Genomic DNA, 13,629 nt, shown 5'->3' on the forward strand with positions numbered 1-13,629 from the left:
TAGCTGAGATTTTGGTTATGTTGAAGAAAATTTATTATGATTTACTTAATACTGTTTTTATATCCAGGTTTTGTAGGACTGTTTAATCTGTTGCTGCTGTGGCCAGGGTTCTTCCTGCTTCACTATACTGGGTTTGAAGCATTTGAGTTTCCTAATAAACTGATATGGATGTGCATTGTCATAAATGGCCTTATTGGAACAGTTTTGTCAGAGTTCCTCTGGCTGTGGTATGTACTCCATACATTGAATATATTTGACATGAATTATCTTTCCTGTGTTAAGATGTAGAACTGTCTAGGTTGGGCTTTGTGCCCTTTTCTTTTTCCTGTTTTTCCTGTCCACATGTGCAGTTTCACCATTGTGTCACAATGTCCTGTTAAGACAACAGCTAACTTTAAAAATTAGCTGATGTGTGCTTGCAGTAATTAAAATTCTGTGTGCTTTACTTATTCTAGAATTAACATTTGACATTAAAGAGGCTCTGTGCTACAGAGTTGAATTAATATTAAAGAGGCTCTGTGCTACAGAGTTGCAGTAGCAGAAGTAGAGGATGAATTCTGTTGTAACAGTTCTGTGGCAATACTGCAACAAAAGATCGAGGTGGAGTAGATGGAGTTCAACAAAAACTTTTTTTTTTTCTTTTAGGGGATGTGGATTTTTGTTTGTTTTTTCAAGTTTAAAGTTATGTATGAATTTTACTAATTTTTTGTTTATTGACAAACTTTTACACAAGTCCTAGGTGTAAATGCATTGTAGCCTATATTCCTTGGCAATTGAACTGGTTTGTTGATAGAATATTTTTGTGATGTTAATGCCATCCTGGAAGATTAAACTGCAGCTCAGTATCAGTGTCAGGTTAAGTGTACTTTTAATGTAGGCAAAATAACAAACAAACACATAAATCTCCCAAACCTCAAACATTGTCTCTCCAAAATCAAGTACTAGCATAGGGTTAAGTACATGGGTGTGCACAGACTTTTTACATACATGATATTTGTTTAATTACTCAGAATGATATTCCAGTCAATTTAAGAGCTAGTTTTACTTCCAGTTCTTTTTCCCGAGAGTTTTGGACTAATTACAGAGTTTGTGCTGATATCATTCTTTACCAGTCCAGTGTGCCGCTAGTATAGTCTTCTTTAATTTTTTTGGAAGTAAATAATATCATTTAACCTACTTGTTTACTCCACCCAAGCACATATTACCAACTACATAATGTAGGGATAGATGTGACTTTTTGTGTTTTTTTTTTTAAACTTCCTGATAAATTTTTATTGGCTTTTTTACCATTTATGCATTTACAGTTTTCTGTGGACAGGTTGGTTGTAATTCAGAAGCACTCTCTTATGCTCTAGAGAATCAGGGTATGGAAACAAAATGCAGATTTTTCTAGATGAAGTTAGCACATGTGAAATAGGGAAATTTCCATCATCTCAGAAGATTGGTATGGGAATTAAACCTCAGCCCAGAAGACATGCATTGCGTAGTTAAGAATTCTGTACACTTTCACAGATTTATGATGGAGTGTGATGGTGTGAGTTAATTTTTGATTATTAAACAGTAACTAACAGTTCATCAAATGTCTTCCTCTTTGATGTATTACTTTGGTTGTCTTTTAACTTTTAAGTAAGACCTCATTATTATAGTTATTATTTATTGTCATTAAATTCTATAATTGTTACGATTTTATTGTCTTTTAGGGGCTGCTTTCTTACCTCATCACTGATAGGCACACTTGCCCTAAGCCTTACAATACCTCTGTCCATAATAGCTGACATGTGCATGCAAAAGGTAAGATACCACTAAATTTTGATCATTGTTTACAGAATTTCCTCTAATTAAATTCTTTTAGGCTTGTACTTGTTTATTTGGTACAAGAAAATAGTTGAGTTTTGCATTTGGAATGTTTCCAGCCAAAAAGAGGCTTTGCTGTTCAGTGTTTTTGCAAGCAAAGTGTAATGAGTACCTTTAGACTTCTGAAACTTTGTGCACATAAAAATGAAGTTAAAAACCCCAAACACAACTTTTATGTTGCTTTTACTTCATGTCAGTGTGGATTTTGGAAAATAAGTCAGAAAAATAAAAGGATAAATATAAAAAAAAGTCAAAAAGAGTCAGACCCTGAATAAATACTTCTGTAATGAACATGTGATAGGCAGTATATTTTGTGTTAGTCTTACCTGCATATTCCAGCATGGAAACAGAGCAAACACTGCAGTGGTTCCAACAATAATAAAGCATTTGTTGGTAAGACAGTTGTATTTGTGTTGCTCTTAAAACATCCACAATGCACACTTGAGATATAGATTGTTATGGGATGGTAAATAACTTATGATAACTGTAAAAGAAATAAGGCATAAAACACCTGTAGACTCCTTCCTCAAAACTCACTTCCATGAGGTCAATACATGGGAGCTAATGCTGGTAGTATAAATTAAGAATTTTATATGTAGGTTTGTGTGTCAGTACACATTTTAGATATACACAGATGTGTGTGTATGTGCCAATGTAATACCAATGTATTAACATTGGTAGAGGTGTATATTATAGTTACATATTTCAATATATGAAAATTTTAGGTTGTCTTCTGAAGTGATTCATCTAACTTTCTTCTGGGATGCACTGAAAAATGGACTATACTTTTCTAATTCCCAGTAAACAGTCTAATCTCTAGACTGTTTATTCTGAATAAACACAGAGTCCAGATCTTGTAAAATTAATTTATTCTTCATGTACTAGTGCAACATGGAGGCATTTCAAATAGCAGAAACATCTCCCAAGCTCTATTGGATGACTTTCAGCTGACATTGGTAACAAAAGGGCAAATTACCTTTTTAACTCATGTTGTGGGAAGTAATCCTTTCTGTCTTACATTTTCTAAAATAAATTACTAGTATTAGAGGCACAAGTGAAGGACCCTGATTAAAGGCAAAGTGCTGCAGACTTTGAAGTTTTTTGGACAGGTGTATTTGTGCAAGTCTGTCTCTGTCATACAGACATCAGAATATCCTAAACCAAGCCCTGTGCTCGCTGAAGTCTCAGGTGTCCACATCTCAGATAACCTGACAGAAATTTTAGCTGCCCTGCCTCAGGCCAGCCTTGTGTTTACTTAAAAGAACCCTGCACAAGAATGCCACTGGCATGGCTAATAATCATGGAATCATAGAAGGTGCTGAGCTGGAAGGGGACCCATCAGGATCACCCAGTCCAGCTCCTGGCCCTGCCCAGGACATCCCAAGAATCACACCATGTAGTGTAAAGATTAAAATATCAATACATGCAGCCTTCATAAGACTGTCAAATAGGGTGGTAATTATACAATATTCATAATTACTAACTTTCTGGGTATTTATTTTTCTGTAATTTTCTAACATAAATCTGAATCTTAGGAAATTGTAACCAGGTTTCTAATGACTAATTCCTTTTGGCAACTTACGTGTTCTGAATGTCATTAGAAATCAGTTGGGAAACACAGGGCTTAACAAATGCAGTTGATGAGGTCTTTGAGGAGGATCATCAGTGCCAGGTGCCAAAGCTGAATCTGTTTTCTCCAAAGTCTTCAGTTTTGGATCCTCGTTCCACACGGGGGGGCTGTGCCCACGGCTCATGGCTCTGTCATCCTGAGAGGCAGGTCCCAGGCTCTTCCTGTCCTTGTGCCCTTGGTTTGGAGTTACAGAACCATGGAATTCCAACCAATTTGGGTTGGAGTAGGCTTTATGGATCATTGCTTTCCAACCCATGGAAGGTCTAGGAGACTTTCTCCTTGGCACCAGAAACACAAGTAAAAACCTAAACCTGAGACTATTTGGAAATAACAGTCTTCATTCAGCTCCCAGTGCAAACAGAATTTTCCATTGTTAAGAATTAATCAGTGGGAACAGGTTATGCAGTTCTTAGAAGAAGCAGTAACTATAGAAATTGTACAAAATAACTCACACTGTTTGAAAGAACTCAAACTGCATCTCAAACTTACAATAATAATCATTCCAAATATACAGCATGTCAATTATTTTTTGAGCTATCTAGTGAATGATGTTTGTGTTTCAATTCCAGGTGCAGTTTTCCTGGTTATTTTTTGCAGGAGCAGTACCTGTATTTTTTTCATTTTTCATTGCAACTCTCTTGTGTCACTATAACAACTGGGATCCAGTGATGGTGGGAATCAGAAGAATTTTTGCCTTTATTTGTAGAAAACATCGAATTCAGAGGTAGGGCAGTCACAAACTATAATCCTGTTTCTTTAGCCTTTCCCATATCCTATAATCCTATAGTATTTTATAAGCCACAATATTCATGCTCTGTTTATTTTTACCTGATTTTATATTCAGGTGTACTAATTTCTTAATAGCAGTAGTTGCCAATCCATTCATACAATTAACCTATGTAATGCTCAGAAAATGGAAAGATGTGAAATCTGCTTACCTTTTAAAATAAGTTTCCTAGTGGTTGTCACAATTTTTTCCCTTAATGCATCTGTAATATTTTTCTGTACCCAGCACATGCAGTGAAAATTGTGCAAATTTGAGTACACTTGATAAATTTAAGGAATCTTTGCATGGTTTTAATGGCTAAAGTTCAAACAGCTGCATATTTGGTCCCTTATGTTGGCTTCATAACACTCAATTTAATATTCCTGTATGACTTGAAATAAATGTGTTTCTTTTAAGAATGCCAGAAGAGAGTGAGCAGTGTGAAAGCCTCATCCCTATGCATAGTGTTTCACAGGATGGAGATGGCTGCTGTTCATAGACAAAAGGTAAACCTTCAATAAACCTCAAACAATGCACAGAAATTTGAGGTTTGGTTTTCATGGTGCCATTTGTGTTATGCAAGGACACGTTTTTAACGAGCATGCAGTCAGTCTTGTTCTATATTGATGGACAGAGTTTTAAAGTGTATCTTCAAAGTTATTATTACTACTTGTTGCCAAGCATTATTCTCACAGTTCTTGGTCAATGGTTTTGAAATGTAGTTTTTTACTAAAGAGTATTACAAAGTTCATCTAAAACTGGATGTGAGTTAATACACCAGAAGAGCCATACAACTTCTTGGCATGGGTGATGTGTTTGGAAGACATCTGAAGTAATTAATTCACTCTTTAGTGTGTTGGCGTTTCAGTTTGGGCTGCTGCAGCCCATGAAACACAGCACCATTCAGGGAAGTTTAAAGATCACCAGACTTTATCATTACTGGTCCAGAAAGTGGAAAGGAGCCCTTGTGTTTGTGGATGATAAGAATTAAGTTGGGAAATTCCATTAAGTATTAGGCTAAATATTTCTCATTATAAGCATAGGGAAAGTAGACTGGAATAGCTAAAGAGTTTGCAAAATATCCCACTTTTAAGAGGAGGTAGCACAAATCTCTAAAAGGAACATTACATGGTTTGTCAGTACTGGCCTGGAGCATTAAAGCAGACAAAGTTTAGAGCTCTCCTAGCCCTGTGCTTCAGGGTTTTCAATAATGTGTACAGAATTACATGAGAAGTATATTTTTATTTTCCAACGTTGCTTAAGTCTAATAATAAAATTTAAAATATCCTAACCAAAACAGTAATTGTGATGTCTTAAGACATGGACTTATTTCCTTTGTTTGTAAGATGGAAACAAATATTTATGGTAATTTCTCTTTTGTAATCCTGAGTTATGTACCTCTGATAATTTTTTTCTTCTTCTTCTTAGTTTAAAAATGGAATGATGCCCAGCGAAGAGACAATCTTCTGGAAAAGTCCCTAAGGAATCATGTTTCAGTGCCTATTCTGAATTTGTAGTAAAAATAGAAGTTTCAGTTCTTTTGAAACTCTAAACTTTTTCTCTTTCTTGCTTTCATCTGATTTTATAAATGAACAGATCTACTACATGCCTGTCACCATGGGAGTCTTAGTCCATCTGAGCAACCAACCTGCCTTATAACACTTGAGCTGGTGACATTACTTGACAAAATCAAGAAAGCAAATGCTGTTAAGTGATTTATTTCTTTTTTAAGTCACAATTTTGTTAAATGCTGGACAATATTATTTTTAAAAGATACTTTAAAGTGAGTTATGTAAATAAGTTTGCAGGTCATCAAGTCTTACAGGCTTTCAGATGAAAAGCTAAATAGATATGTTACCTGTAGTAGGTACAAATTAAATTTTTTATGTTGTATAAACTATTTGCATATTAATAGATTAAAATAGAAAAATAATTTATTAAGTGCATTCCTATAATTCCTGAGGCAGGATCTTTGTATGGTCCTGGAACACTACATATACAATGTCCTAGGCCATTTTGAGTAGCCTTGTCATGGCAATGGGTGCTGATGTTTAAAAATCAAAAAAACTGCCCAACAATCAGGAATGCTTAAAATTTCAGTGAATAGTTAAATATTTCTAATTACAATACATTTGGGTATACATTCTTATACATGGTTTAAAACAGACTGGTTCTGTAACCCATTCTCAGTCCCAGTTGTCTCTCAGACATGGAAATTTTAAGGTGTAGCTGCCACATTGTGAAAGAGATCAAATTAATTGTGGAAGTTTTTAATCAGTGGGTTGGCACTACACTAATCTGCTAAGCAATATGAAGAGGAAAGGTTGTTTGCATTGATTTTTCTTTCCCCCCAGCTGTATTAATAAATTTATTCTAAAACTGATAATTATCTTCCTTCCACTGCGGTGTTTAATCCTTTTGAATCCAGAGAAGCTATTATAATTATATTCAGGAATATTTGAAATTAGTCAATGCTATTTTTCAGCTCCTGGCCTATAAGACACTTAGATCAAAGTTAATTTTGGCTTTTGATGGATTTGAGTTTTTTATAATGAATGTAAGATAGATTTTTAGCCAGGAGTATTTTCTTCCACATAACAAGATTAATAATAATGTAGGGTATTTCTACTGTCCCTCCACACAAATACAGAAGGATGACATAGCAGAAATGCCTCTTCATGTTTTGGCACTCAGTAGTAATCCTTCCAAAAGCAATTTTGGTGTTTTGGTAATATAACTATTATTTAAGAGGGAAAGCAGGAAAGCAACATGCTTAAGCTCTACATTTATAGAAGAATTCGAGCCAGCAGCTGGAATTTAATATAAGAAATGTGTGTAGAGTAGGAAGACAAAATGAACCTGGGGCTATTCTGTTCAAGGATTTAACCTTTAACAAGTTTTTCCTTCTTGTTTTTAATACTGGATTGCACTACAAACTTTGGTGATCTGAGGCATGTCTTTAAGATGAGATAGTAAGTCCTTCCTGGACCCTAAATAAGAATTCAAAAATATCCAAAACCAACCACAACAAAATCACAAACCCAAAAGAGACAAGAAAGTCAATTAAATTTCACAGTTAAATTTCCAAACCCCACAAGTAGAGGGGTCACAAATGCAGTATGTTGAACTAATTTTATTTTCGTCAAATTTTCAGGCATTTCTTGATCCGTGGAGTTTCCTTAGGTTTTGGATTTTTCCTTCCAAATTATGACAAAATTAGAGGATGTTTGCTTTAACATTTTTTCAAAAAGTATTGTTAATGCCTACTTACAATAAAAAAAAAGGCTCTTTTCAGTTAATGAAATGTTTCAGTGAGATGCTGCAGAATATTTGATACCAGGCATTAACTCCAAATTTGAATCAGCTGGGACTTATGGCATTTGTGCATTAAGCCTGGGAAAACCAAGTTTGCTTTCAGATGGCAATGACAGTATTTGTAGCAAAATCTTCTATGACTGTTTTTTGCAATTGCTCACACAAACAGGATTGGATCTATAATGTCAAATATGCAGTTGCTATTTATATTTGCCCTTATGTTCATGGCTTAAAGTCAAAGATCATCATAGCCTCCCATGTATATGACTGTTAATTTTCATTATTCATTAGTTTGAGAGGTTAAGAAAAGAAGTACTAAGAAAATATTCTTCTGTCTCTGACCCTAGGAATGATGAAGAACATTCAGTACATTCAAAGTCAGGGCTATCCAAATGTTTTTCACGAAAATGTGTTGTTTTTTTTTTTTTAAATAAGATATAAAATATTTTTATCTTCTGGCACTAGGTAGCTTAAGCTGTGTTTTTGCATTAAATTACAATTCTTTAAATAGTAGGAACAAAACAAACTGTCCTTGCTGAAAGGATTTTTAAACAGTGGTGCCCCTGTAGTTACAGGAAACGTGTTACAGTTTTAATTACAGAAGCTATGATATACAACATTGTTCCTGCATTTAATAGAATGTGATGGAGTTTTTTCTACAAAACCTTGTGATTTTTAGTACAATGATATTTTATAAATATAAATGTCTGATTTGAAATATAAATTGCATAGCTCTCTAATGGATGCTTGGAAAATGCACAAGAGATTTAGCTTTGATTCTCAGGTACCTCTGATGCAATGGAGACGTGCTGGGTTTTTCTTCCCTGTGACACAACTGGAATGTGAAGGAGCTCTCTCATGAATGGCAATATACCCTGTGTAGTAGGGTACATTGTCATTTCTCTTATTGTTTCAATTTGGGAATGGTTTCATTCTGACTTACTTCTTGTAGGAACCACATATGCTTTAGAAAAATAATGTCGAGCATTTCTTTGATTGTCACCCACTGGTTAAGGAACAGTGATTTCCCAGGCCTGCAAAATGGGGAATGAATACTATGTGTTGCTCTGTCAAACAGTTGAACTCATTCCTGTAATCCTTTGAGACAACCAACAATTTCTTCTGTGTGTGCAGTTGAGGTTTTGGGGCTGTTTGGTTTTTATATATGAAGGAAATTAAGATAATTTGCCAAAAGCAAATGCTACAGAGCATGCCTTTGCTTTTAGGGTTTTGGTGAGTCTTGCCTAGTTTGATAAGCAGTGTGCTGCACTTCAAAAGCAGAAAAGAATTTCAGTTTTTCTGGCCACTTCATGTTGGGTTTCAGTCACACTGAAAATGTGTTCCCTACAAGGGGCTGCTGCAGATGTAGTGCTGGTTCAGCAAGGGTTGGAAATGCCACCTCTGTAACCAAGTCTGGGCCACATGAGTGCTCCTGAAGGCACTGAGGGCTTGCTCTTTGACTTTCCCAGTCTTCACTGCATCCTGCTCCTTGGCTTCTGGCCTCTGGGAATGCCTGTAAGGGGTGGGGGCTGTAGGACAGGACTGGTCTGGCTGGCTGCAGGGACTGCTCACAGGCTCAGAAGCTGGAGGCTGAGGCACAGCCTGGCTGTCCCTCTGGGTATTTGTGGAAATGGGGTGTTGAGCAGGGCTGGTGTTCAACCCTGCAGGGAACTGCAGGTGATTCTTGGTCTATTCATGGCAGACCTCCTTGGAATGTACTAACAGAAACAGGAGGGCTTGCAAATTGCTTTTCTTGGTGTGTGATGCTGTATTTTGTCATTCCTGTCACAATGCTCCTGCCTAGGTACTGCTATTCACAGCTGTGATGGCTTTAAATAAGGTGGCAAAACAATTTCTTTATAATTCTTGGTTCCATTTCTCTTAATGTTGAATGTTGTCTTTCATATTCTCTACTGGAGATCCTCCTGTCTTAGGGAAATTATGTTACTGAGCTAAACTGAGCTCTCAGATGATGGGGAAAACCAGTAAAATTTTGGAGATAGGCTGAGTTTATGGACACACTTTGAATTTCATATGGAAATAGACTTCAGAAAGGCAGAGTGTAAATGAAGTGAAGAACTGTCATGCTCAAAAATCAAGATACAAACTGATGTTAATATCACAGTGTTGGGTTATATTGCTAACTGTAAGATGGTACTTTGAATCAGTTTCCTTTACTTGGCATAAGTTTTGAGTTAAGTTACCATTTCTGTTCTGGCTGTCACATGTAGCCTGTGATTTAATAGTTATAATTCCAGTAGCATTTATGTGATTCATAAACTGTTGTTATGCATTTTTCCCTCTCTAATCCACAATTTCATTAATGTTGTATTTTCTTTTACATGATCATTTCAGGGCATGATTTCTCAGGGAAATATGGATGATACCATATGTTGTGAGAGCCAATAACTAATTCCTGCTTTTAAAATCGTTACAAACATTTCCAGGTTTCACTCAAACATTTCACATCATGTAACTTCCATGTTGAATTTCCTTAGGCTTATCAGGTAAATCATGATGAGAATGTTAAGAGCATTTAAAGATGTCAATAAATTTTACTCTGCCCAACACTTTGTTACTTTTTGGAGAAACATCCATTCTAAGGTAATGAAATGTGTGTGATTTTCTATTTAATTGTCCTCTTTGCCATAGAAATGGATAGTTACTCTGCTGATTTTGAAGCTGCACTTCTGGCATGACAGTGACATTAACTTTTAGGGTTAGGCAGTGCTGTAATAACACATAATCTGATTCTGCGATAGATCAGTATAAATCTCTAACATAAATATATTAATTTTTATCATTAAATTTTTAAAAAGTCTCATCACTTTGGGGGATCTTGTTTGTTTTTCCAGTAAAGTTACTTTGGCCAGAATGGGATCTGATCCAAAGCCCACAAGAGTCATAGACAGCATTAATAAAGTAAAACTTTATTGAAAAGAGCTCTGCAGTCAGGTTGACCTTTATGCCTTTGCAGTATTTCTGTCTGCAGCATGTATTTGGAGTGGTTTGCTTTAAGACCTCAGTAATATAAAGGAGGATTTTTAGTGCTGGTAAAGATGGTAAACACACTACTGTTACTGTTCACAAATGGTATTTCCACATAGCCCGTATGCAGCTTAATTATTTAGAAGGTGAATTTGTCTTGCTAAGTGACTTTTGTCTAAAATCAGCAGCATGAGAAATATTAACCCCTGCACTTTGCTGTACACTTCTTTTGTCCATAGTGAGAACATGTGTTCATAGTCATCAGCCTTGAGCATCAGCTTCCTCTTGATGATTTCTGCTTTGACATTTCCATTTCCATGCCCTGTTGCATTCATTGCAAAGTGAATTTCCTCTCTAGGTAAAGCCAGCGTAATTGTATTTTGACTGCCCTAGTCCTCTGTGGTGTTAGAAATCTGACATAAAATATAAATCTGACATGTGTTGTGACTACTTAGAGATTTGTGTTCTCACTCTTGTCATTACATCTGGTGTTAGTAGGTAACCAGACTTTTTCTGGATATGCCTGTCATGATGTGGAATGCATCCACAATTCCATCTGGCTTTCACTTCCTACTTTTAAAAAGCATAAAGGGCTTTTCTCTGAGGATTTTTGTAGAAGGCAGCTGTTTAGTTCCACAAGTTCAGAGTCCTTTAACTGCATCTCAGTTTATGAAGTTGCATCCAATATTCGCTTTCTTTTATTAATGAACTTCTTAAGGTTTTTTCAGGAAAGGTCCTCAAATTTTCTTTATGTTCCACAGAAGAAATATGCCTGGAAACTGAAATGGCCTCAGAAATAAAAATTCAGGGGTGTTTATTTAGTTTTTCACATATGTTCCTGATTTTTTTTACCCACTTTTTTTTTTTTTTTCTAAGAAATCCAACCACATAAAACCAATGAAACCCCCATACTTATCAAGCTGAGGGGAATTAGCCATTTAACACAGAACTAATTTTATATTATATACAAATGATTGTATTTTTATCAATGATACCAGTCAATGTGTTACTGATGTGGTCAGTCCACAAGTCTTCCTTGTCTGAGTCACAGGTGATGCTTCTCTTCTATCTAAATCTGACCTCTTGCATACCAATTAAGTTAGTTCCACTGCCAGTATGAGTAATTTCTAAAATACTTTAGAATCTACTTTTTCCTCTAGCTAAGGGGACAGCAAAGGCTTTCCAACCAATGTCACTTTCCTATTGAAGAAGAAGAAAAAAAACCTAAAAAAATGTAAGACAGAAATGTTAATTAAAAATCAAGAATATTAGTAGGAAAGTAGGAAGCATATGCTGTAAAATCATTGGGGTAATTTCTTGCATAGCCCAATTCCACATAGGCAGTAGTTTATTGGATTGATCTCTGGTTGGGTATTTGAAATAATCATTTCATATTGAAGCTGAAGGCTTAAATTAAGCCCTATGATTGTTTAAAAAATCATGGAAAAAAAATTATAATTGGAGACTTAGGAGGTACTTTTTGTTTGTGGTTTGGTTATTTTGAAGTCCATCCAATGCAGTGACAAAGGAATGCTCTGTGAATTGGCACTCATGAGAGGCTGCTTACACAAGGCTACATGGAAAGTACAGCCAGGTGTTGGAGTTGACATTATCTGCGTGGAATTAGAGAAATGTACTAAGTATGAGGTACAACTTCAGCATTGTAGAGCTGAAGGGACATTTGTAATGATTTAAAATTCATGTAAGGTCTCTTTGGAGTCGATACTAGTAAAACAAAACTGGTTTGGAAACCTTGATTTCTGAAACCCCTGACACGTGAGTGCAATAAAAGATGCACAAAACCAGTTGTAGTTTTGGTGGTTGTTCTGGTGTTGCATTTTGGACTGACTTTCAGGGAATTCTCAGTTACACTTTTAAAGGGGAAGCTGCTTTAAGTGAAGAGCTTTCACCTGAAGAAAACTTTTTTTTTTTCCCCTGAAGTCTGTACAGTTTGCTGATAATTCAGATGTTCTGGGAGCACAGCAAGTTCCAGATATCCAAGTATCCTCTATGAAACATCTTTATGCATCATCTTTTAACCATTTTCCTTGTGAAAGCAGAACCTGAATTGCTGATGTGTATTGCATTTGCACTTGAAAACCTGATTTCAGAGTGTGTTAAACCTTGATCTATTTTTGATAAAAAAGAAATGTAGCATTTTAATCTAATTTCCATTTAGTGGCAAGGATATTCATGCAGAGAAAAACATATATCAGGGTTTGATGCAGTGATTTTTAAGCCAAGAAAACAGCAGGATGGCAGTGGTAAATCTGAAATGGAGATGCATATCTCTTCAGAAAATCTGGTTTCCTCCTGCCCTTTTTATACCAAATTGTGTCTCCATTATGCCAGGATAATGCAGCTGAAGCAAGAACCAGAGCTTTTATCCTTTTGTTCTCTGAAAGTGAACACTGGCTTTTGCCTGGGGTGTCTTTGTCCTGTCACTTCATGTTCTGATGGGAGGTCAGTTAAATAAAAAATATAGAATAAGTATTTTTAATTAAAATCAGATTTAAGCTATTAATTATTTTGAAATTCTCTATATTAGTAGAGATCTAATGAATGGAAATTGAAGTCCTATATTGCAAATACTGAACAGTGCTTATATATTTTTAACAAAACCAGTATATATATGAATATTTGGAACATGCATGAAGGTGGAAATTGGAAGATTGTTTTTATGTTAAAAGGTTTATAAATTGAAATTCTCGATAAGTACCAAAACCCTATAAAAGGGCTAATGAAAAGAAAATGTAATGTATTCTGATTAACAGCCTGTGTAATACAATCAATGGGTGTGATGTTTTTGTTCTGTATTATATTTATTATATGTAAGTAAACAATAAAGATTATAAATCTTATTTTCTTAACAGGAATTGGTATTTGATTGGGGTTACTGCTTGGTGTGTTTTATATCATCAGTTAAGAAAAAATGGTCACCAGGGCTGGGGTTAAAAGTGAGTTTTGGGATGTCTCGTGTTACCTGGAGTCAGTCAGGATGTGGAAGGCTGTAATTTGGTGTCAGCTTGGTGTGAGTGCAGGTTTGGGCTGGGGCAGGGTTGATTTTCCTCCCCAT

General features: G+C 35.6%; 1 protein-coding gene across 3 annotated transcripts in view; it reads left to right on the forward strand.

Moving 5' to 3' along the window:
• SLC35F5 (solute carrier family 35 member F5) overlaps nt 1-13,423 on the forward strand; it is a 30,302-nt gene extending 16,879 nt beyond the window's left edge. For all 3 annotated transcript variants that reach the window (XM_036386672.1, XM_054515425.1, XM_036386673.1), the window contains exons 14-18: nt 68-227; nt 1,701-1,791; nt 4,054-4,208; nt 4,668-4,756; nt 5,679-13,423. In XM_036386672.1, coding sequence (XP_036242565.1) covers nt 68-227; nt 1,701-1,791; nt 4,054-4,208; nt 4,668-4,749 — 488 coding nt within the window. In that variant the 3' untranslated portion in view covers nt 4,750-4,756; nt 5,679-13,423. The remainder of the gene's footprint in view (nt 1-67; nt 228-1,700; nt 1,792-4,053; nt 4,209-4,667; nt 4,757-5,678) is intronic.
• Nucleotides 13,424-13,629: the final 206 nt, after the last annotated feature.

Source organism: Molothrus ater, chromosome 7, assembly GCF_012460135.2.
Source record: "Molothrus ater isolate BHLD 08-10-18 breed brown headed cowbird chromosome 7, BPBGC_Mater_1.1, whole genome shotgun sequence".
Classification (NCBI taxonomy): Eukaryota; Metazoa; Chordata; class Aves; order Passeriformes; family Icteridae; genus Molothrus; species Molothrus ater.